The sequence below is a fragment of the Bombyx mori genome, chromosome 24 (assembly GCF_030269925.1).
Source record: "Bombyx mori chromosome 24, ASM3026992v2".
In the NCBI taxonomy this organism is placed as follows: Eukaryota; Metazoa; Arthropoda; class Insecta; order Lepidoptera; family Bombycidae; genus Bombyx; species Bombyx mori.
Genome location: NC_085130.1, coordinates 1,276,982 through 1,302,654, shown reverse-complemented (window position 1 = coordinate 1,302,654; position 25,673 = coordinate 1,276,982). Strand labels below are relative to the sequence as shown.

Genomic DNA, 25,673 nt, shown 5'->3' with positions numbered 1-25,673 from the left:
TAAAAGCACCTTTAGTGGATCAGGAGGATCCGAAATGACGTGCTTTGGGTGACGTCGACTGCTTTCCATTCTGTCCGCAGGATCGGGAAAAAGATTTTGCGAAGCACTGCTCTTGCTATGGCCAGTGTTAGCAACACTCCACTTAGAGCCCCGCGAGCTCACCTACACGTCAAGGAGAAGCTGAAATAGTCTCTCAAGGCTATCAGCATGGGTAGGAAAAAAAGGATAAGGAGTACATTTATACTATACTAGTGTTCCCCCAGTAGTCGAAATTCGACTGTAGTTAATTAAAATTATAAGTTTACTGCTGGTAGAGCTTCTTGTGAGTCCGCACGGGTAAGTACCACCGCACTGATGTATTTTTTATTGATTTAATTTATTTTGTTATGCAAAATTGAAAAAATATTAGCATTGTGCACTTCTTCTCTATATTCTCTATAAGTGTGGAAAATTTCATACTCCTCTGTCCGCGCAATTTTCGTAAAAAGGGGTACAAAGTTTTTGCTTCACGTATTAATAATTTAGGGATGGGATTTGCTAACAGCTACCCGAGTGCTTAAGATACCTAACAACTCAAGAGTAGCTGCTTCGCGAATGAATCTACTACCGAAGATCCGGCGAGAAACTCAGCGGGCTGATGCGGTTGCACGTCGGACTCTTTGCCGAGTTCGACGAGTTAACCAACTGTTTAACTAATCGCTGTTTTTGGAAATAGCGTGTTTATTATGAGTATAAATAACAAATCAGCGTGTTCGTTAATTTTGATTTTACGTAGCATTAAAATGTATAAGAATTAAGACCCCTCATCGCATTCCAAGTTCTAGCCGTGGCGACCTTCCCGGAACAGAGAATCGCAATGTAACGATAACATTGTACATATTAGGTCACTCTTCCTGCTCCGAAATTAATAAGAATTCAGTTAATTTTTTCTAAGCCGTAACATTCTGTGGAACTTTCGAGAAAGAAACAAATAAATATTAGTTTTAAAAAAACTAACGAAATACGCTTTCAGAAAATCGAACTAAAAAATAGAAAATAAATTTTAATAAATTTGAATTAAAAATAGTGTAAGAAAAAATTATTTTATTGTAAAAAAAGCGTGGGATGCTTTTCAGGATATTATCAAAATAACCCTTCTACTCACATCTGTTCATAAAATATTTATAACTACTGATACCATGCACCCCACGCATATTGTAGATGTCTATGTGCTCCAGTAACCACTTAACACCAAGTGGGCTGTGAGCTCGTCCACTCATCTAAGTAATAAAAAAAAAAAGAATCTACCATCGGATTGGAAACGCGACCCACTGAGAAGATCCGGCGAGAAACTGGTGTATGCGAGCTATTTTGTTGTATCTAATAGTATGTGCCGTATTCACATGCACGTAATAAAAAGCGGTTATTTCAGTATTACAAACAGACACTCCAATTTTATTTATATGTGTACCTATAGATAAAGTTCATCTTCGAAAATCTTGCTTTATAAATACACACATTGACCGGAACAAAATAATATAGTTTCAAAGCTAATTTCTGTAGTTCTTGATATTTATTACCACAGACTGGCGCAGACAAATTTTATCCAGAACTCTTCACTGGAAATTTCCGTAATCTATAGTGCAAGTTGCTGTGTTCTCGCGGTCCACACAAAATGGCACAGGGTCCGCCATTTGGCGACCCCTGATTTATGGTAAATATGAAACAGCTAAGTGCAGTTTTCTCGTCTGCATGTATCTATCGACGAGTTTAAGTGTTATTATTACTTATTTAGAAATTCTTTTTAGAGCGAAGTTCCTTATGGGACGATGCAGAGGGGTACACTAACCGGGAAAAAACGTCCGTAGCGTAAGATTTTTATTAGTAATGCACACAGTGTACGACTTAAGTTTGTAATAACGTACAAAAAATAACATATTTTTTTATCATTCATTGAGCACGATCTCAGAGCGTTCGTTTGCGCAATACACCAACTCTTATGCAAAGAACCGTGAATGAAGTGTACCACAATAAGTTCGCACGTTACCGAATGACCGTGGGTTGTTGCGAAACCTCCAGTTTTATTTTCTTTATACCTCGAATAGAACTTAAAATTAATATTTTTATAATAAGGAACTTCGTTTTTATTTTTATTTCATCAATAAACCAAAAGTGAGATTTTAAATTTTTAGTATTTATTATCGAATTTCGATTATTCAGCAAATGCATTTTTTTTATTTACGAATTTTTTAGTTTAAAATACGTATCTACTATAAAGAACGTGGGTTAGAATTGAAACTTTTGACCTACACCACGCTGTTAAAGGTCAATCGAATTGACCTCTATCCGTGTGACACGTGCACTTAAATGGCGACCACACCACCTTTATTGGCCAATCGCGGGCCGAGTTACGGATGACGTCACGGAACACGCTCGCGCGCGTCGCGTCACGTACTGACGCTCACGTTTGGCGTTTATTTGTTTACGTGTCGGGTTTTATTGAATGATTAAACGCTTGAATTGTTTTAGTGGCAGAATAATGTTTGGCTACAAGGTTGCCTACTGAGTTTCTCGCCGGATCTTCTCAGTGGCAATTAGGCTATCAGTGAATAGATAAACAAAAAACTACAATGTTTCTCAAACTATTGGCACGCTACTAAGGGTTGAGGCATATTGTACTGCGCGAAGATATCCTGCGTTTTAGTCTGAAGGATAATGTGAGATATCAAACCAAGTCCTAAACGCATTCGATACCTGTAATTCTAAAATGTAGCTATCTCGCTCTTTATTCAACTTCCGTCTTGTCTTTTTCTTAAGTGTTCAGTTAAGTATATTAAATAATACTTATTAATTCATTAAGTGTTTTAATCCATATATGAAAGATAATGCAGCTTTTATATGACGGAATCGAGATTCCACAACATAGCTAAATTTGCATTCATATCTATAGATTTTGATAACCACTTTATATCCGATGGACTTGCCTATCTAAAAGAAGTACTTAATGTGCATTATAAAAACAATTAGCGTTTTGACAGTTTATTGCTTATACTTACTGACACAAAAGAAAATGTCTGTTTACCATATAATTGCTTTACAAGCGTGAGAGCATAGTGTGTCAAAGTTATAAAATGCTGATTGAGGGTAATGTGAGACCACACCACATTTTCGACCAATAGAAGGAATATGCTAGCTTAGAGTCTGTCCTGCTCTGTTGCACGGTAATAAATGTATCTGTCTCGTTTTACTGCACTTTAGGTCGCATAGAGTATTTCGTATAGAAGAGATTTCTTTTAGGTTGTGTATTATAGAAGAAAAAATAGGTACTGTTTTTTTTTATTGTTTTTTTATTGCGTAGTTGGGTGGAAGAGCTCACAGCCCACCTGGTGTTAAGTGGTTACTGGAGCCCGTAGATATTTACAACGTAAATGCGCCACCCACCTTGAGATATAAGTTCTAAGGTCTCAGTATAGTTACAACGGCTGCCCCAGCCTTCAAGCCGAAACGCATTACTGCTTCACGGTAGAAATAGGCGGGGTGGTGGTACCTACCCGTGCGGACTCACATGAGGTCCTACCACCAGTAAAAATAGTGCTTGTAGACATGATGAAGGCAATGTCAGAATGTTGCTACAGAATTTCCTTCAAATTCAGTAGGAAAATACAATTTCTTTAAGGTTCGTTCTTAGTGCGCTCAATGGATCAATGTAAAGATGTCAATCACCGAAATTGATTGTATAATTAATGAAAATTATTAAAATAATGTTGATTTAAAAAATAAAGTGCGTATACAACCGGTGAGGGCATGAAGTCAACGAATAGGAAACACGATTTTACTAATTGTAAAATCTTAAATTAATTAATTAGTAACAAGGACTTTGAACCATTAAAACTTTTTTAGAGTAGAATTTCATCAGTTAAGACAGCAAACGAATTTTATGATTATAAAAAACGAAAAAAACGTAATGTGTCGTCGTTTGATGGTTGTGTGGTTGTTTGGAAGAGATCGCTGTTACCGATAAGATCGCTAATTGTATTTGTGTTCATTTTATGTTGCAATTTTAAATTATATTATTAATTTTATATTTTTTATTAATAATGTAATGTATTATATTACAATTATGTATTACAATAGAGCATGCTCTCTTTCTCTCTAACTCTCTCCCTCTCTCCTCTCTCTCTCTCTCTCTCTCTCACTGTCTCTCTCTATTCGTGTTTTAAATTGATAAAATTTCCAAATCAGCCACCTAATGGCGAGTCCTCACCGTCGCCTAAGGTCATGAACAATGCCAGGGGTACAACGTTGAGGACTCTTTTCTGACAGATTGAGAATTCCAGTGCAAACCGGTTCGTCACAGAGCGAGTTCCGCTCCACGTGTTGATCTAAGCACTGCCTGTCTACAATATAGCTACTCTTTGACATAGAGTAAAAATCTGATGTAATTTTTATTGGGATGCAGTCATGAGGTTTCGGCGGGCTTTCTAGAGCGAGGTTGTTTCGTTTGAATCATTTCTAAATGTTAATTACGTTTAATCTTAGAGGTGCCGTTGGCTTGTTTATTCATAAAAATAAAAGTAGCGTCATGGCGGTTCTAATTCTAAACTAATCTTATTTAATAAACATAGAAAAGTATATATTAGGGATACAACATGTGAGCGGTGAGCGAGTCATACTGTTGGACTAGACCGGTCCTCGTTCTCGTCGGACCCGTCGCTTGCGACGAAGGGCTCGGAGAGTAAGCTAACCCACAGATACAGCCCACTCAGTTTCTCGCCGGATCTTCTCAGTGGGTCGCGTTTCCGATCCGGTGGTAGATTCTACGAAGCGCTGCTCTTGCTTTGTGGAAGAACGCGGGAACCCACCACTAGCAATTTTCCCAAGAAAATCTTTGCGTGTGTATTCCGTAAAGGTCTCGATCCTCAGCACTGAGGAAAACGACGCACGGAGGGAGCTCTTGCTAGGGTTCGTGTTAGTAAGGTCGTCAGGTGTGAACCCCGTGAGCTCACCTACTAGCTCAGTGAATCTAGAATAACCCCTCGAGGTTACCAGAATAGGTAGGAAGAAAAAAGTTGGACCAGTTCAAACCTATCGATCGGTCAAAGGTTATTTAGTGCAAGCGACATTTGGGTTAATAAGCGTCATTTATCTTTGTAATGAAAGGCCCGTTTTGTTTGGTATCAATACTGATACCAGCAATTCGCTGTTTTTAATTGAACTTCATTATTTATGTTTACCACATTCGAATTATTGAAGAAGTTTTTTTTTTTTGTTATGACATTTTTTCAAAATTTTAAGCTTCACATGTCTCTCCTGTAAAGTTGAAAAAATGTAGCTTTACACACGTCGCTGTGTTTGGTTGTCGTATGGTAGGTGAGCTCACGGGCTCAACCTGAGTGAATTTGCTAACACTAGCCCTGGAAAAAGTGGTACTTCGCAGAATCTACCACCGGCTCGGAAACGCAACCCATTGAGAAGATCTGACGAGAAACTCAGTGGGCTGTGTCTATGGGTTAATTCGCTCGTCGAGCCCTTCGTCGCAAGCAACGGGTTCGACGAGGACGATGATCGGTGCTTGAGGTACCTAAAAGCATAGCAACTTAGCGCTTTATGCCAATTTCGGCAACGCTAACTGCCTCTGTTGATTAACTCTGTTAATTATGTGAATTATAAAACCCGACACATTAAAACGTAAAATGAAATCATTATTTTTTTATTGCCCTTGTAGGCAGACGAGCATACGGCCCATCTGATGGTGAGTGGTTACCGTCGCCCATAGACTTCAGCAATGCCAGGGGCAGAGCCAAGCCGCTGCCTACCGCTTAATACTCTCCACAAGCCTCGTTTGAAGAAGGACATGTCATAACGCTCGGGAAACACCATGGAGGGGAGCTCATTTCATAGCCGGATGGTACAGTATTACTTGATAGTTTTTAAAAAAATCGTTAGTTAGATTTAATCGAATAATTTAATTAATATGAACAATTCGTTTATCGGATAGATAACTTTAACAATGTTAATTTAATTTTCATTTAGTTTATTTGATATGTATAAAAATATTGTTTGTTTTGCTGTCTGATTCTACCGCGTTCGGTCTGTTCAATACGTAAAGGCTGTGTGTAGATTATTCCAAGTGAGAGAACCGCTTAACAACAAAAAGGCTGAAAACTCATCCGCCTTTCCGTAGTAAAACAGGTAACAATTGGAATTGAAATTTAAAAAGAAAACGCATAAAGTACTAATTGCTTTAACAAAACACAATTATCGTTAAAATAGCAGAATGCTCACTGTAAATATGATGTTTTTATCATTGACAAATATTTTTTTTTTGTATTTGACTGAAGAAAAATATTAGAAGATACTAGTGAAATTTGCTTACCCGCTTACTTCCAAAGTCACAGTAAAGAGTTTTATGATGGGACTGTACTGCTCAGGGATTAACATTACTTTTATACGAGATGAATTGTGAGTCACTAAGAAGAACAGCGATTCTCAAACTTTAGATTAAAATTTTAAACAAATAAAATAGGTTTGTGTTCGAAAAGTGAAATGCGGGAATAATTGCGTAATTGCTGGCGGTTAGGGCGTGTTGTGAGCCGGCTCGACCAGGTACGACTATCCTGATTATTTCGGCCACGAAGCAATTGTTTTAAGTAAGTATCATAGTTGGAAAGAAGAGATGCTATGTTGCTATTTAAGGCCACAATTAGTCGGCGGTAAATTACACCCTCAGACACAACCCAAGTTTCTCACCAGATCTTCTCAGCGGGCCGCGTTTCCGATCCGGTGGTAGATTCAGCGAAGCACTCCTGAAGTGTTAGCAACGTCTCCAGGTTAGGGCCTCGTGAGCTAACTTTCTCGTCCAGCGAAGCTAGCATAGACCCTGGAGGCTACCAGCATAGGTAGAGTGCTTCGCAGAATCTACCGCCGGATCGGAAACGCGACCCACTAAGAAGATCTGGCAAGAAACTCAGTGGGCGTGGGGCGATAAAGTCGTCAAGGCGTTACTCTGCAGCAAGTTGGTACTGTAGATAGGTAGATGAGCATCTTTTTTTTTATTGCTTAGGTTGGTGGATGAGCTCACGGCCCACCTGGTGTTAAGTGGTGACTGGAGCCGATAGACATCTACAACGTAAATGCCGCCACCCACCTTGAGATATGAGTTCTAAGGTCTCAGTTTTTACAGTGCAGCAGCTGCCCCACCCTTCAAACCGAAACGCATTACTGCTTCACGGCAGAAATAGGCGGTGCGGCGGTACCTACCCGTGTGGACTCACAAGACGTCCTACCACCAGCTTACATAACACTTTTAGACGTTTGTTGAACGAAGAATAAAACTGTAGTGGTTTAATGTCCCTTAATGAGCTAAGTACACAAAGCATGCCGATGAGCTATTACCAATTTGGCCAGTTAAGGTTGAACCTTTCAAGTTCATGGTCAAGTACTATAAAGGGGCAAGAAATAGGGTGGGACCTATAATTGAATCCACAAAATGATAGTAATTTAACAAAATATTAATTTATTTATCACTAGCAGCCCGCTCCGGCTTCGCTCGCGTCATAAAAATTTCAAAATAAAAAGTTATAATATACACACATTAACCCTTACATTGGCGTCAGGTTACTAAAAATAGAAAATTATAAAGATAGTTTGAATATTATTATTTTAATGAACTTTAATTTCATTTAAATAATATTTGTTTTAATCTATTTTTTTATTATTTTTATAAAAAAATATAGCCTATGTCACTCGGGGATAGTGTAGTTTAGAAACAGTGAAAGAATTTTTCAAATCGGTTCAGTAGTTTTGGAGCCTATTCAATACAAACAAACAAACAAATCTTTCCTCTTTATAATATTATTTTTATTATGTTATAATTATAATATAGGTGTACCTATGTATTAGTGACCGGAGTTTATTAGAAAATGATTATCTTCCATTCATGAAGGTGCAAAATACAAAATCTATCGTCAAAGGCGAAAATAAATCTTAGAAATGCAGAGATTAAGGTCGTTTCCGAAATCGTAAATACTAAGAATACTGGAAAGTAACCTTGTTAATTTTAACAATTTCTAACATTAACTGTCCCCTTCACACTCATAAGCTAGACCGCGCGAGAGAGAGATGGGCAGACTCTTCATGATGCGCATGCAGTGCGACGTCACGGCGCGCGCTTATTTACAAACACTACATAAGTGCAATGTGTGAATGTGTTGAACGCGAGCTACATGGCAGGCGGAATGGGGGTGTTAGGTTTTATTTTCGTTACGGAATTTCTTGATTCGGTCACCATGCTCAACGCCCGCGATAAAAGTTATGCAATAGCTTGAAAGAAAAACTGAAAAAAAGGAAGTTAATTTTTCGTTTGTATTTCCGTAGATCGCGTTCGTCCAACACAAATATGTATTCGAATCACTGATTGGGTTTTGATATCGGAACTGACAGTGTCTTTGTTTTAAGCGAATGAAACGCCCTGTATATGAGCATAACAGCGTCATTGCGACCGATTCTTCCCTTTATGTCATGCCGTGACTGGCAGGAAATCGCCAATCAGCGTACACGGGCGCTTACGTAACCCAATCAAGAGATTCCAGATTTAGGTGTGGTAAGAATCTCATTGACAATGCAAATATCGAATTAATAAAAATTGTGGCGAGCCTAGAGGACAGTTTAGGTCCACCAGTGAACATCTTGGGCTGATGATGATCCGTAATGCTTGTGTTTTGTAAAGTTTTCATGTCCCTTTTGAGTTTTTCCTACCTAAGCTGAGAGCCTTGAGAGGCTATATCAGCGTAACCTTAACTAGTAGGTGAGCTCACGGGGCTCAAACCTGACGAAGCTGCTAACACGAATCCTAGAAAGAGCCGTGCTAGCAGAATCTACCACTGGATCGGAAACGCGACCCACTGAGAAGATCCGGCGAGGAACTCAGTGGGCTCTGCCTGAGTTTTAATTTACTCGTCGAGCCCTTCGTCGCAAGCGACGGGTTCGACGAGAACGATGACCGGTGCTTGAGGTACCTAAAAGCACCGTTAGTGGATCGGGAGGATCCGAAATGACGTGTTTGGTGCGACGTCGACTGCTTTCCATTCTGTCCGCTGGATCGGGAATGTCCTGTCCAATTTTACGATCTTGTGATGACCCCTAGGCGGTGTGATGACCCGCAAGTCTTTGTTTATCCAAAACCCTGACGTGTGTTAATGATAATACCATAATTATATAGTTGAATTTTTTATTTTATGATTTGATTTATTGAAGTCGTCGTGGCCTAACGGATAAGACGTCCGGTGCATTCGTGTTGAGCGATGCACCGGTGTTCGAATCCCGCAGGCGGGTACCAATTTTTCTAATGAAATACGTACTCAACAAATGTTCACGATTGACTTCCACGGTGAAGGAATAACATCGTGTAATAAAAAGGAAACCTGCAAAATTATAATTTGCGTAATTACTGGTGGTAGGACCTCTTGTGAGTCCGCGCGGGTGGGTACCACCACCCTGCCTATTTCTGCCGTGAAGCAGTAATGCGTTTCTGTTTGAAGGGTGGGGCAGCCGTTGTAACTATACTTGAGACCTTAGAACTTGTATCTCAAGGTGGGTGGCACATTTACGTTGTGGATGTCTATGGGCTACAGTAACCACTTAACACCAGGTGGGCTGCGAGCTCGTCCACCCATCTAAGCAATAAAAAAAAAATAAAAAAAAACTAAGCAATAAAAAAAAAAAAAAAATTTAAATAATCATGGAAAAAAAACTTTGAGAAGCGCCGTATTGCTTGTACAAAGCCCAGGTGTACTTAATTGACGTAACTACAGCTAAACCTTTTCTTTTTTTTTTCAATGATTAAATCGTCTCTAAATTGGTACTCGACCCGTCTACGAAATATAAAACTCATTTTTACAATTTGTTATAAATTTATGGGCTTTTCATTGAATTGGGAAATTCGTCTTTATCATTATTCCATTAAACATCATTTTAGCGTGTTCCGAACAATGATTTATATCTTAATAATGCTTACTATGTTATTAAGTGAACCTCATTCTGTATACAAAATTGAATTTTTATAGGCTTAGGAGATAGTTAAGTCAATTAGTTTAAAAAATAATACTTTGAGCGTTTTTTTCCTACCTATTGCTGGTAAGAGCCTATTTCAACTATGCCCGATTGGGTAGGTGAGCTCACGGGCTCAACCTGAGAAAATAACACTAGCCCCTAGCAAGAGCCGTGCTTCGCAGAATCTACTACCGGATCAGAAACGCGACCCACTGAGAAGATCTGGCGGATCTTTTCAGTGGGTCGCAATTAGTAATTCCCTCAGATTGACTCCGAGAGCTCACCTACCTACCACCTAGTTTTATCGGATTTATTGTTGAGTCGCTTTTTTGGTGGTGGAAAGGTGGAGCATATCGCATGAAGAATATCGCACTCATTAAAAAAATCTGTTCCTTATTTAGTCCTTCGTTCAATGCGAGCAACCAGGTCCTAGGTCCTGTCCTTAGGGTCACGCGTCTCGGAAGCGGCAGGCTGATAGATAAGTAACGTAGTAGATAACTTAAAAAAAAAAGCCAACTTAAAATGATTCATAAGTCGATCTGGTAAAAAACTTGGCGAAAAAAATTGCAGCGAGACAAAAAAAAGGCGAGTGGAATCGCACCTGAGCAGGTGGGCCCGTTGAAGGACGCTCAAACGAAAGTGCTTCTTATTAAAATTAGGTATATTTTTATCGCCTAGTACAAAATACATGGAGTAAATCAATTTTGTTTTTATTCAACGATCTCAAGGCCACGTTAATGTTATATTATGTCCTTTAGATGTCACAAGAATGCCGTCATCTCGTTTTTACCATCGCACCGCCCGCCACCGGAGTAGAGTTCATCCATACTACCTGGAGCCACTGCGGTCATCCACATTACGTTTTCAGAGGTCTTTTTTGCTACGTACCATCCGGCTTTGGAATGAGCTCCCCTCCACGGTGTTTCCCGAGCGCTATGACATGTCCTTATTCAAACGAGGCTTGTGGAGAGTATTAAGCGGTAGGCAGCGGCTCGACTCTGCCCCTGGCATTGCTGAAGTCCATGGGCGACGGTAACCACTCACCATCAGGAGCTCACCTTGAGACTATAAGTCTGAACTTCTGACCGATCAGACTGACACGCACGCCTTCCTTGCAGCCGAAATGTGCAGGCTTGTGTCTCATGGCCCTGCGGACGCAAAATGCCCCCTGCCATTTGCAATGAGCAAACCCTTTGATGAGGAATGGGACCGAGACATGGATGCTCACACAGCAAACTATGATCAAAATGCAAGTCACGCAAAGAGCCATGAAACGACCTATGTTAGGCATTTCTCTACGGGATAGGGTGTGTGGCGCATTTACGTTGTAGATGTCTATGGGCTCCAGTAACCACTTAACACCAGGTGGGCTCTGAGCTCGTGCACACATCTAAGCAATAAATAAAAAACATGTGTCGTCGTCAGCATTGGGTGGACACGGGTTGAAGAATAAGATTTGGATTGTAAGGTCTAAGAGTGAAATTATCAATTCGAACATAATAATATAGTCCAAATTCCACGATTCACTCAACATCAATGGGGTCGTCAGCATCTGTGTATGAAACGCTATGATTGGAAGGCCGAGTGTACATGATCATCGGGGCTCACACCACATCTTACGTGACCATTGAGTCTATAGCTACAATGAGGTACCAATGAAAAATAAACGTCTATATCAAACATTCAGATTGTCTTCTGCGTTGAGGCTAAGAACGCATACCAATCTTCTTTTTCTCCACCTTATCCCACTAGGAAAGGGTCGGCGCAGCGAATTTTTCTATTCCATTCTCTTCTATCAGCCGTCATCTCAACACTAACTCCTCTCCCTCTCTCTCTCATATCGTCATTCACACACTTCATCCATGTCTTCTTCGGTCGACCTCTTCCCCCTCTACCTTGCACTACCATTTCCATACATCTCCTAGTCACATGCATCTTCTCTCTACGCATCACATGTCCATACCACGCCAACCGTCCGCTCTTTAATTTGTTATTTACCGGGGTTACCTTCACACTTCCTCTGATATAATCATTTCTTATCTAGAACGTATACCAAACAAAAATTATTTCGTAACTTTACACCAGGTACTAGCTCAGTTCGTCTAATTAAACAAACAAAAAAACTTGCAGTACGTGTTGTGTTGACTTACAATTTTGTTTTTTTTTTATTGCTTAGATGAATGGACGAACTCACAGCCCACTTGGTGTTAAGTGGTTACTAGAGCCCAAAGACATCTAAAACGTAAACGCGCCACCCACCTTGAGATATAAGTTCTAAGATCTCAGTATAGTTACAACGGCTTCCCCATCCTTCAAACCGAAACGCATTTCTGCTTCACGGCAAAAATAGGCAGGGTGGTGGTACCTACCCACGGAGACTCACAAGAGGTCCTACCACCAGTAATTACGCAAATTATAATTTTGCGGGTTTCATTTTTATTACACGATGTTATTCCTTCACCGTGGAAGTCAATCGTGAACATTTGTTAAGTACGTATTTCCTAATGTAATCCTTATCTATATTTCGTTTCATCCAAAAAAAAAGAAATAGAATAGAATATCGAAAATGACCAAACCCACTGTTACATTTTCACTGTGACATGGAAACACTATATGCGAAATAAATAAAAAAGTAAAGGAAAAGTTTTAGAGAGATATGACGTAAGCTCACCGAGGACCGGTTTGGTTATTATAACGAAAAAACATAATTATGTATCGTTCATCTGTTTGTCGATAACGTGCCGTTTTCAAAATCACCGAGACTACGGATATTCTAAAATGATAAAACTGTTTGTTTTTTAATCGCGATGATACCTAATTTTAATTTGGATCCTTATTTCACTTTTCTGGCCGATTATACAAAGCCGTCATATTATGAACAGTCAAAAGAACCTATCGCATAGTAACCCTAGTTACTTCGATTCTCTCCTGTATATTCCATGGCAAGACTTTAGAGGAGTTGTTAGTATATATTTTTTTCATTTTAATCGACGCTGCGACGACACTTGCGACGAAGAGCTCGGCGAATAAATTAACTCTCAGACCACTGCCCACTGAGTTTCTTGCCGGATCTTCTCAGTGGGTCGCGTTTCCTATCCGGTGGTATATTCTGCGAAGCACTGCTCTTGCCAGGCTTAGGCTTAAAATCATAGACAGACTAGCTAATAATTTCACTCTTACTTAACAATGTTCATTGTAATCTAGTATTAGGAGTTCGCATGAGGCTTCGCTAGCCTGCCTATTTCTAGCACTCATTCATGATAGCTAGTTAATTATTAGAATAAAATTAACGCTTCGACGTATGCGCAATTCAGGTGTTGCTTGTTTACTATGCCGGCAGTTGGCTTGAGCTGTTATGGACATAATGACCACTTCAAAAATAGCAGCCTTCTCATGCAAACAAAGCCTCAGTAATATCCGGTGGTAGATTCTGCGAAGCATTGCTCTTGCTAGGGTCAGTGTTAGCAACACGACTTGACCACCGTGAGCTCACCTACACGCTAGGGTGAAGCTGAAATAGCCTCTCAAGGCTATCAGCAGAGGTAGGAAAAAAAAGGAAAGTCTATATAAATTATAAAATTTTAAAATTGCAGGCGTATCATGAAAGCAAAACTTAGTGGCATTACCTTGGTTTTGACCCGTTTCGCTTTTTGTCGGTAATTTAACGCTCGCTAACAAAAAACAAAGCTAAAGAAAGAGCTTTTGCTCGGGAGCTCACACAAAAAGCTGTGCGGTCAGGCAAGTGTTACGTGCTTTTATTAAGTTTCGCAAATGATTATGTCATCGGAATTTGCACTTGTTCATGTCAGAGACGTTTATGATACATAAATTGTTTATTATTAGAGCATTGTGATTTCGAAATATTTGTCGCCTTTTTAAAATACTAGAGGTCCCGCAGTAGTCGAAATTCGACTATAATTAATTGGAATTGTAAGTTTGTACACTATTATGATTGTATTTTATACTTCTATAATCACAAATTTCGCCAAGGCTACACTATAAAAAAATATTAATAAAGACAAACAATATTTAATCTATTCTCAATTTGACCACAGACGTCAAGAACAAAAGTTTGACTATGAACAGTATGCATGCGTGTGTGCGTCAAATACATGGTATGTAGTGTGTGTAATGTTTTCTTTATTGATTGAATGTATCTTTTATGCATTATTTTAAAAAAATATTAGCTTTGTGCACTTCTTCTCTATATTCTCTATAAGTGTGGAAAATTTCATACTCCTCCGTCCGCGCAATTTTCGTAAAAAGGGATACAAAGTTTTTGCTTCACGTATTAATATATAGATTGATCGCAGAGTATTTATATTAACTAGTAGTCGCCCAGTAGTCGAAATTCAATCATAATTATTAATTTGAATTATAAGTTTGAGCAATATTACGATTCTATTGTCAAAGACTATTATCTATAATCACAGATTTCGTCAAGGCTTACACTATAGACATATAATATTAATCTATTCTCAATTTGACCACAGACTAACAATAAACAAAAAAGTACATATGCGTGTGTGTGCTAAGTACATGGTAGTGCGTGTAATTTTTTTTTCATATATTTTTATGCATAATTTAAAAAAAATATTAGTATCCTGCACTCCTTCTCTATATTCCCTATAAGTGTGGGAAATTTCATTCTCCTCCGTCCGCGCAAGTTTCATAAAAATGGGTACAAAGTTTTTGCTTCACTTATTAATATATAGATTTATATACATTTTTTTTATTGCCCTTGTAGGTAGCATACGGCCCACCTGATGGTGAGTGGTTACCGTCGCTCATGGACTTCAGCAATGCCAGGGGCAGACCCAAGCCGCTGCCTACCGCTTAATACTCTCCATAAGCCTCGTTTGAAGAAGGACATGTCATAGCGCTCGGGAAACACCGTGGAGGGGAGCTCATTCCATAGCCGGATGGTATGTGGCAAAAAATACCTCTGGAAACGCACTGTGGATGACCGCAGTGGCTCCAGGTAGTATGGATGAACTCTACTCCGGTGGTGGGCGGTGCGATGGTAAAAACGAGATGCTGGTATCATCTCGAACAATTCCTCAGAGCACTCCCCATGGAACATACGGTACAAAATCCAGAGGGAACCGAAGTCCCTTCGCAGACCCACGGGCTCCAAACGATTTTATTTATCTATTTATAAACAGGTGAAGACAAAAAGATTAAGTTTTAATATACCGTTACATGCAGAGGTATAATGAAATAATGTTTATATATGTAATCCATATTATATGCTGTAAAGTTTTTTGTTATTACATGTCCGAATGATATCCAAATGTAGAGACCTTTTGACGTAATCTATACTAATATATAAATCTACAGTGGTTTTTACGGATGTTCCGTTATAACTACTGAACCGTGCATCCGATTGACTTGAAACTTGGTATCCATGTAGAAAATACATGTACTTAATGGATAGGCTGTTATTTATATGAGCGTTGGTCTCCCTAATAATAATGATAATAAATAACAATGTTAATTTTAAATGCGCAGCGAAACGGACGAGTACGACTAGTGTATGTATATTACGAATGTGAATTATTTATAAGGTTTCAATTTTATTATAAATGCGGTGACGTCAATAGCGTATCTAGGTCGAATGCATCAAAGGGTTTGTTGAACGTTTACGTCATGAGATCAGAGATGATACGTTGATTTCTGATGAAGTGAATAATTTTAAATTTTGCCCATAATTCGATATATATGAGAGGAAGCCTCATAGACCATGGTGGTAGGACCTCTTGTGAGTCCACACGGGTAGGTACCACCACCCTGTCTATTTCTGCCGTGAAGCAGTAATGCGTTTCGGCTTGAAGGATTGGGCAGCCGTTGTAACTATACCGAGACCTTAGAACTTGTATCTCAAGGTGGGTGACGCATTTACGTTGTAGATGTCTATGAGCTCCGTTACCCACTTAACACCAAGTGAGCTATGAGCTCGTCCACCCACCCATCTAAGCAATTAAAAAGTACTTCTTATCAGTGCATTTAATTAAAATTTAATTTAATCTATCTATATATATATATAAAAATGAATTGCTGTTTGTTAGTCTCGCTAGAACTCGAGAACGGCTGAACTGATTTGGCTAATTTTGGTCTTGAATTATTTATGCAAGTCCAAAGAGGTTTAAAAGGTAGATAAATATGAAAATGCTCGGAATTAAATAAAAATAACAATTTTGTTTTTCAATTGGTGTGTCCCCCGTCGGACGGATTCCTTTTGTTTGTTTTAAGTTTATCGATTGAGGCACTACGAATTTTGCTGGATCAGCTAGTAAAGAAATAAATGTTCTCTTTAAAAGTGCTTAAGTTCACGGTTTGGTGGTAGCACAATCATTGATGCCCTACAAATTAATATTAAACAACACATTATTCATTACTAAACATTTCCACGCGTTCCTATTTGCCTCAATGGTACGTCGTGTACATTTGTGATTCAAGTATCAAAATTTACGATTCAGTTAGGGTAATCGTTAGGGTAAACTTATGAATTTTAATATTAGCCGATACTAAAGGAGCTAATAGGAAGTGCTTAAGTATATATGTGTTTTTTTTTATAAATAACTAACTGAGACCCGCGATGCTACGCGCGTTCATTTTGGTACCGCGGGTGACGCCGCGGGGCGAAGCTAGTCTAAAAAAAGTAGCCTAAGTTACTCCTTATATCATCAGCTACCTATCAGTGAAAGTCCCGTCAAAATCGGTCCAGCCGTTCCCGAGATTAGCTGGAACAAACAGACAGACAGACAAAAATTGTAAATAATGTTTGTTTGGTGTATGTACCGTATAAATATTCATATGCTTGTAGTAAAAAGCGGTTATTTTAATATTACAAACAGACACTCCAATTTTATTTATATGTATATAAATCAAATTAAATTTAAATTGCTTAGATGGGTCGACGAGCTCACAGCCCGACTACTGTTAAGCGGTTACTGGAGCCCATAGATATCTACGACGTAAATGCCGCCACCCACCTTGAGATATGAGTTCTAAGGTCTCAGTATAGTTACAACGGCTGCCCCACCCTTCAAACCGAAACGCATTACTGCTTCACTGCAGAAATAGGCATGGCGGTGGTACCTATCCGTGCGGACTCACAAGACGTCCTACAACCAGTAAAGATAGAACATATTAGTCCAACATTATTACATAGTAACAAACTTTACACATAATATTCTCATACTCAATACGTTACAGTACATCATTGAATGAAGAAATGTCAATAGAAATATCTTGGTACGCTCCAAGAAGGTTCTTCAATCAAGTGTCTAATATTACCAAACGTCTTTTTTAGATAGCACTCACGAAGAGCTCACTAAAATACACACGGACAGAAAAAATATTAAGATACTAGTTTTTGCCCGCGACTTCGTAGGCGCGGAATATATATTTTTTTATTTTTATGATTGAAAGATTACTGGTGGCCCGGAGGCCTTTCCAGCTTCACCAGGACAGGTGGGCGAGCAAAGGCTCAGCCAGGAGGGCTGGGATTTGCTAACAGCTACCCGAGCGCCTCCGAAGGAGACCTAAAAACTCAAGAGTAATTGCTTCGCGAATGAATTTACCACCGGTTCGGAATCGCGACCCACTGAGAAGATCCGGCGAGAAACTCAGCGGGCTGATGTATGGGTTAGGTTGCACGTCGACCTCTTTGTCGAGTTCGACGAGTACGGTTACCGGGGCTCCTCAGCCTGCTCCTAGTGTTAGAGCTGAAGGTATCTAATGCAAGAGTTATTGGATCTGATGGATCCGTAAGGACGTGTCTAGGGCGACGACGGTGACTTGCTCCTGTGTGATCAAGATTCGGGGGCGGAATAGTTACTTTGGCGTATATCTACCTAAAACGTAAGCTCTCAAAAGGGAAAAATACCCCGATTTTGAAACATACTTTATGGTGCTCCGCTTGGTCCTATTGGTCTTAGCGTGATGTTATATATAACCTATAGCCTTCCTCAATAAATGGGCTATCTGATACTGAAAGAATTTTTCAAGTCGGACCCGTAGTTCCTGAGATTAGCGCGTTCAAACAAACAAATTCTTCAGCTTTATATTATTAGTATAGATAAGTATAGATGTTTCTCGCACAAAAGATATTTTGCACACGAGCGAACCCAATAAGTTTGTTAGAAAGATATTATATTATTATTTACATTCCGATTCCAACTGGTCTTTTCTAAGAATTATTTGCTAGAATTTTCGAGAATGTACTAAAGGACTAAGTTCTTAGCCGACTCATGTCACACAGGGTTGCCACGAACGATTTATTATCTGCGTTACTTATGATTTTAATTCCGAAAAGAATGTTAATTGTTTTTATTGCTTAGTTTAAAGAACGAGCTCACGGCCCGCCTGGTGTTAAGTGGTTATCGGAGCCCATAGACACCTACGACGTAAATTCCGCAACCCACTTTGAGATATAAGTTGTAAGGTCTCAGTATAGTTACAACGGCTGCCCCACCCTTCAAACCGAAACGCATTACTGCTTCACGACAGAAATGGGAAGGGTGGTGGTGCCTACCCGTGCGAACTCACAAGAGGTCCTACCACCAGTAAAAAATCATCACGTGAGTACGTTCGCTCATCTGAGCAATAAAAATGCCCACGTGCATATATTGCAGTTGCTACCAATCATGAAGGTCAGAAGTCAATTGTCAGTTGAGACTGCGTGGCGACAGCGGCCGATGCAATCATGCACGGACTTTGAACGCTTTAAGCTTGCTTCACGCTTGCGACGGCAACGATTTAATTTTAATTTTTTTCCTACCTTTGCTGATAGCCTTGAGAGGCTATTTCAGCTTCACCCTAACATGTAGGTGAGCTCACGGGGCTCAAACCGGAATATTGCTAACACTGGCCCAAGCAAGAGCCGTGCTTCGTAGAATCTACCACCGGATCCGAAACGCGACCCACTGAGAAGATCCGGCAAGGAACTCAGTGGGCTGTGTCTATAAGTTAATTCGCTCGTCGAGCCCTTCGTCGCAAGGGACGGGTTCGACGAGGACGGTGACCGGTGCGTGTGATACCTAAAAGCACCGTTAATGGATCGGGAGGATCCGCAATTGCGTTTTTTGGGCGACGTCGACTATTTATTTACCACTCTGTCTACAGGATCGGGTATGTAATTCAACTAATTATTACTAGCGGTCCCCCGGTGGTCGAAATTCGACAATTTTTATTTTTTTTTATTTCTTAGATGGTTGGACGAGCTCACACCCCACCTGGAGTTAAGTGGTTACTGGAGCCCATAGACATCTACAACGTAAATGCGCCACCCACCTTGAGATATAAGTTCTAAGGGTCTCAGTATAGTTACAACGGCTGTTCCCACCCTTCAAACCGAAACGCATTACTGCTTCACGGCAGAAAGAGGCAAGGTGGTGGTACCTATCCGCGCGGACTCACAAGAGGTCCTACCATCAGACTATAATTAATTGAGACTATAAGTTTGAGCAGCATTATGGTTCTATTGTCAAATACTTCTATAATCACAGATTTCTAAACTATTAATTTTATATTGACAATAGAACGCGAAGAACTCATTCATAAAGGTCTAGAATAATCGGTATCTTCTCCCAGATTCGACCAGCATCCAGTTACACTACCAAGTCGGTCTTTACCTCTGTCACACGCTCGTTTCTAATTACATTTTAAGGGCTTCATTTAGGTTTCGTGTTTTGCCCTTAACTATATGCCTCCGAACGGCCAAAAGTGTTACTTAATTTAGTTTTTTTCTTTCTTTCGATTCTCGTGAATTACAGACACAATGAAAATGACTTTTACGGTACGATGTCAAGTTTTTGAAGTGAAACTTCTTTAGAATCTTTGTGATTTCAAACTCGATGAAACGAAAAAATAAGTCCATAGAGACACAAACATATAAATATATAGGATTCAGCCGGCGAGAGAATGAGATAGAACACATTAGACGCTCTCGGTCTCCTCTTTGTGCGTGTAGGGGCCAGGTATGGATTTTAAATTAAATGACGATAATTCGACTTATAACGTGTACTTTATTTTAAATAGTAAAAAATGCATTCAAAGATACTTTCACAAAAATTGCAATAATGGCGTGTGCGCAATAGTGGCATAGATTGCAGAGAGTAGACGCCGATGAGACGCCATAACGATATGGAGCGGTGGCGCGAAGATTTGAATCCTTAACATGCCCCCACGCGTTGAAAGCTCGACTTTCAACTGGAGACGTCATCTTCAGGCAGCAATGGAACAATGTTGCTAAAGGATCTTCGAACAACGCCATTTCTGGTTTTAATATCAGCCACTCTGGTTATCTGGTCAGTACCAGGATATACCTCGACAATGCGTCCCAATTTCCACTTCATGGGTGGAAGGTTTTCTTCCTTCAAAAGGACTAGGGTGCCAATTTTCAGGGAATACTGACATGATCGCCATTTTATACGCTGCTGGAGTTGGGCCACGTATTCCTTACACCATCGAGTCCAAAAATGCTGGCGTATCTGTTCAATCCTCTGATAACGTGTGAGCCTGGTAATAGGGTGTTCTTGAAAGTTCCTTTCGGGCAGGGAAGTGAGAGGCCGGCCGATAAGGAAATGACCTGGCGTGAGCGGCGTTAAGTCTTCTGGGTCTGATGACAAAGGAGTTAGTGGTCGAGAGTTAAGGATCGCCTCAATCTGAACCAATGCTGTGGTGAGCTCCTCAAAGGTTAGGTTACAATTTCCCAGCACTCTATTTAAATGATGCTTAGTTGACTTAACACCTGCCTCCCAAAGACCTCCGAAATTAGGGCTGTACGCGGGAATAAAATGAAAATTGATGTTATCGTGTGCCGAATCAGCGGCCAAGGAATCACAATTGGCTTTGAGAAATTTCGATAGGTCATTATATGCGCCAACGAATGAGGTACCGTTGTCTGAAAATATGTCTCTAGGCTTTCCTCTACGCGATATAAATCTCCGTAACGCTAATAAATAGTTATTGCTCGTTAAGTTACCCACCAACTCTAAATGAACTGCCTTAGTAGTGAAGCACACAAAAATAGCAATGTACGACTTGATGAGTCTACAACCGCGACCAGTACGACTAGCGCAGGAAACGGGACCGGCATAGTCCACGCCTGCTGCACTTTCAAATGCGTAACCTCCAGGTTCTAGTCTCTGCTGCGGTAAGTTGCCCATTAACGGAGCGAATGACTTTCCTTTCATACGATTGCAACGCACACACTGACGGTAACATTTTTTCGCTAAATTACGACCGCCTATAGGCCAGTAGTTTTCTCTAATTGTGGCTAACAGGAGTTGAGGGCCTGCATGCAGTAATCTTCTGTGTTCAAACTCAAACAATAACTTAGTGACATGATGTGTGGACTGTAATACGATAGGGTGTTTTTTCTCAAATGGAAAATTTGAATTATCTAATCGACCTCCGACGCGAATTAAGTTATCTTTATCTAAATAAACGTTAAATTTAATCAGCGGGCTTTTATTAGGGATTTTCTGTTATCTTATCAATAAATCATACTCAGGGAACGATTTCATTTGCGAATGTCTCATAATCAAAACCTTAGCATTCTGCAATTCGTCAGCACTTAAATATTTATCATTACGTTTTGACCCTTTTTTTAAATTGTTTATAAATCGCAACACGTACGCAACGGTGCGCAAAAGCCTTGAAAACCTTGAAAAGCGACTAAAATCTATGAGTTCGCGAGGGGCGTTGGATAATGTTAGTAATGAAACTTCGTTTCTAATCTCAGGTAACTTGTCAGTGGCACATGGGTTAGAGGGCCAATGCGAGTCACTACGTTTTAAATAATCTGGACCATGCCACCATAACTTGTGAAACTGAAGAGAATTAATACTGACACCACGCGATGTCAAATCAGCGGGATTCTCATCAGTCGGGACATGTCTCCAAGTGCAGCTTCCAGTTTTATCTAAATCTCTGCAATACGATTACGCACAAATGGCTGTAATTTAGATGGCAACATTTTTAGCCAGCCTAAAACAATGGTAGAATCTGACCAAAATATAACGCGGTTGAATTTAGCACGCAATGCAGTTACACATTTCTCAGAAATTCGAGCACCAATCAACGCGCCGCAGAGTTCTAGTCGGGGTATAGTCGTTGGCTTTATGGGAGCAACCCGGCTCTTAGCGGTAAGTAGCTGGACTGAGACTGCATCGTCGTAGTCAATACTACGCACATAAACACAAGCACCATATGCACGCTCAGACGCGTCAGTAAAAATGTGTAACTCCAACTGGGAGTGAGAATCACAAATGACATGTCGCGGTATGCGCAAGCTGCTCAAATGAGGCAGGCTGTGGACAGTTTCGATCCACGCCTGGTATATCTCTGAAGGCAACTCCTCATCCCAAGATAAGCGTTGAAGCCACAACCTTTGTAAAATTAATTTCATCGAAATGATGAAAGGTGATAAGATCCCAAGTGGGTCAAATATTTGAGCTATGACAGAGAGGATGTCACGCTTTGTTTTTCCCTTAACAATGACAGGATTGACAGGAAAATGAAATTGGTCTGACTCTGAATCCCATCCGAGGCCAAGAGTCTTATTAGGTTCAGCATCTCCGAGTTTTAATTCAAGGGATGGTTGATGACTGGCTTGTGATAACAGTTGAGGTTCATTGGACTTCCATTTTCTCAAAGGCATGCAAGCTGATGCTAATTCAGCAGAAACTTGCTCACGGATGCGCAATGCTTCGCTGATGAAGTCACTTCCAGTCAACAAATCGTCGACATAAAAATCATGGATAATGATGTCCGCTATCGTGGGGTCCTTACATTCTATACCTATTTGTTTCAAACATCTACTAGCGAGATAGGGTGCGCTAGCAGTTCCATAACTGACTCTGTTTAAAGCATATGATTTGAGTGAATCTGACTCGTTTTCGCGCCAAATAATCTGTTGTAACGGTCTGTCCGCTTCATGCACGACGATCTGCCTATACATTTTCTCAACGTCAGCTACAAGAACATACTTGTGCTGCCGAAAACGTAAAAGAATTGACAGAAGATCGTCTTGCACCGTGGGTCCTATCATTTGAATGTCATTAAATGAAACCCTTGAGGAAGTAGGGCTGCTCGCATTAAATACGACGCGCAACTTAGTGGTCGTACTACATTCACGAAGGACACCATGATGTGGAATGAAGTAATGAGGCAACTCAATATTCGGTTTGCACTCTGACATGTGACCAAGATTTTTATACTCGCGCATAAATTCCTTGTACATTTTACTAAATGAATCATCACCTTTGAGTCGACGCTCCAAAGATAATAAGCAATGTTTAGCTCGCTGATAAGAACTTCCCAAAACGTCAGGCGCTTGTTTCAATGGGATTCTTACGCAAAACCGTCCGTCTGCGAGGCGAGTTGTATTTTTAACAAAATGTTCTTCACATAACTTCTCTTCAGGGAAATAATGATTTGACTGAGGACAGACTTCTTCAAGCTGCCAAAAACGCATGAGTTGGTTTTGGATGTCATCATTAAAATTATAAGAAGTCATAGAATCAACTTGAGTGACATTACATTTAATTTTACATGGCCAAGTCGATGTGTGGCCACTGGTTACTGGACCAGAGACTATCCAACCAAGTCTAGTCTCATAAAGAATCGGCTTGCCATTCCCTAATTTAATTCTTTGAGAACCCAAAATGTCCCAGAAAACATCAGCACCAATAATAAGATTGATGGCAGAAGGTAAGTAGTACTTGGGATCCGCTAAACAAATATCTGAAGGAACCTTTAAACTTCTAACATCTATCCGACATCCAGGAACGTTATCAGTGATGGACGGCAGGATGAAACAACTTAGATAAGTTGAAAAGTTCTCATTTAAAGATTTGACTTGTACGCGACACATCTGACTAATATGTGATGTTATATTATTTATGCCTATGACAGACTTATTTATGCAATTAACTGGTAAATTCAATTGTTTATACAAATCCTCAGTCATGAGACACGAAGTGCTACCGCTGTCGAGTATCGCACGGGCGATGACCTCACGGTTATTGCTGTCATATAATTTCACTAACGCAGTTGATAATAGAACATCACACTGACCTTGACCTGAATTCTCATTAGTGGTCATCACGGTTCCCGAAAGTACGACGCTCGGATTGTGAGAACTGCTCGGAACCACAGAAGGCTGAGACTTGATCGATTGACTCGACTCACTAGCATTGTTGCCGTTATCACAATTAGCTGACACCGATGCTGTCGACTGTCTCACGCTAAACTCGTTTACGTGTATGAGTGTGTGGTATTTACGTTTGCAAACCTTACACCCTGACTTCTTACACGAGTTCGCATAGTGTCCACTACGAAAACAATTAAAACATATCTTATAATTAGATAACAACTTGTACCGTGCTTCACTACTCAATGCGAGAAAGTTCGGACAATTATTTAAATAATGTTCACCATTACAGTTAGGGCATGGTTTCATTGACGAATGATTTTTATAGTTGTTAGTAGTGGTCGAAGGATTATTGATATTATAAGAACCACCTTGAACAGAAACCATAGTCTTAATTTTTGTTGCACATTTACTACTACCAGTTTTTTGAGCATTTTGTGACATTTCAATGGTCTCAATTAAATCAGCTCGATTATGCAAAAATTCTAAAAAGGAATCAAATTTAATAGTTTTATCTTTACCTTTTCCTAAATTACCCTTGTACTCTTCCCACTCACGGTAAGTTTTTGCATCTAATTTTTGTGTGACGATGTGAATTAAAAGTGTGTCCCAATGCGTTACTGGTTCTCCTAACGACTCAAGTGCGCGCAAGTTCTTATTGATTTGATCTATCAAACGTTTCAAATTGACAGATGACTCCTTTGTGATCGGGTCGATGTTAAATAGAGCAGCGACATGATTTTGTATTAATAAACGTTTGTTGTCAAACCGTTCACATAAGAGCTTCCATGCCACTAAATAATTGGTTGCGGAAAAATCAACAGATTGAATTACTACAGCAGCCGAACCCTCTAACGACGCCCTCAAGTAATGAAATTTATTTACTTCATCGATATCATCATTGTTGTGAATTAAACTTGAGAATGTGTCGTGAAACTCCAACCATCGATCATATGAACCTCCAAATTTGGGCAGCTGGATGGTAGGTAACTTAACAAGTCTATGATTAGCGCGTGAATGTGAAGCATTCGATGCGTTTTCAATCTTCTCATGTAGCCTTTGGTATGTATTTAGAATTTCATGTGCATGAGCGCATGTTTTATAATACTGAGTTTCAAACTCTGTTCTTTCAGCCATTTGTATATCCATGTTATCAGAGCTGCACTCTATTTTCAACTGTACCTCATCGTATAAGTGATATAAAGCTTCGATCTTACCAATGCGCAATTGTAACTCCCTGACCTCTGTGGCAGTGATCGTTGATTCATCTATTGTTTTTAGATGACTCGCGAACACTGTTAATCGACCTTTGATGCTGCTACGTTTCTTTATTAGTTCCTTTTGCTCAGTCATTTTTGGGAGACAGGTATGATCGGTCTAGAATCAATACAGGTAGTATATGTTTACTTATGTACTTTTATCAATTACATAAAATACATAGAAACAACTAATGATGAAATTACTTAACATCAAATACCTG

General features: G+C 39.8%; 3 protein-coding genes across 7 annotated transcripts in view; all 3 read right to left on the bottom strand.

The window, feature by feature from the left end:
* LOC733013 (insulin-related peptide binding protein) overlaps positions 1 to 25,673 on the bottom strand; it is a 77,141-nt gene that overhangs the window by 34,907 nt on the left and 16,561 nt on the right. For 2 of the 5 annotated variants that reach the window (XM_062675539.1, XM_062675540.1), the window contains exon 1: positions 6,356 to 6,698. The exons of the other annotated variants lie outside the window; for them this stretch is intronic. The gene's annotated coding sequence lies outside the window, so the exon portion shown is untranslated. Of the gene's footprint in view, positions 1 to 6,355; positions 6,699 to 25,673 lie in introns of those variants that run through there. 5 annotated transcript variants of the gene reach the window in all.
* On the bottom strand, positions 20,041 to 21,230 carry LOC119630400 (uncharacterized). The gene has a single exon (XM_062675620.1). The coding sequence runs from the start codon at positions 21,228 to 21,230 to the stop codon at positions 20,241 to 20,243; it is 990 nt and encodes a 329-aa protein (XP_062531604.1). The 3' UTR covers positions 20,041 to 20,240.
* On the bottom strand, positions 20,041 to 25,546 carry LOC119630399 (uncharacterized). The gene has a single exon (XM_038019693.2). It carries the CDS (start codon positions 25,544 to 25,546, stop codon positions 21,962 to 21,964), a length of 3,585 nt encoding a protein of 1,194 aa, XP_037875621.1. The 3' UTR covers positions 20,041 to 21,961.

Bases quoted from the DNA above. Each gene is read 5' to 3' on its own strand.
- LOC119630400 (XM_062675620.1), bottom strand. From the start codon at position 21,230: ATGAAAGGAAAGTCATTCGCTCCGTTAATGGGCAACTTACCGCAGCAG.
- LOC119630399 (XM_038019693.2), bottom strand. From the start codon at position 25,546: ATGACTGAGCAAAAGGAACTAATAAAGAAACGTAGCAGCATCAAAGGT.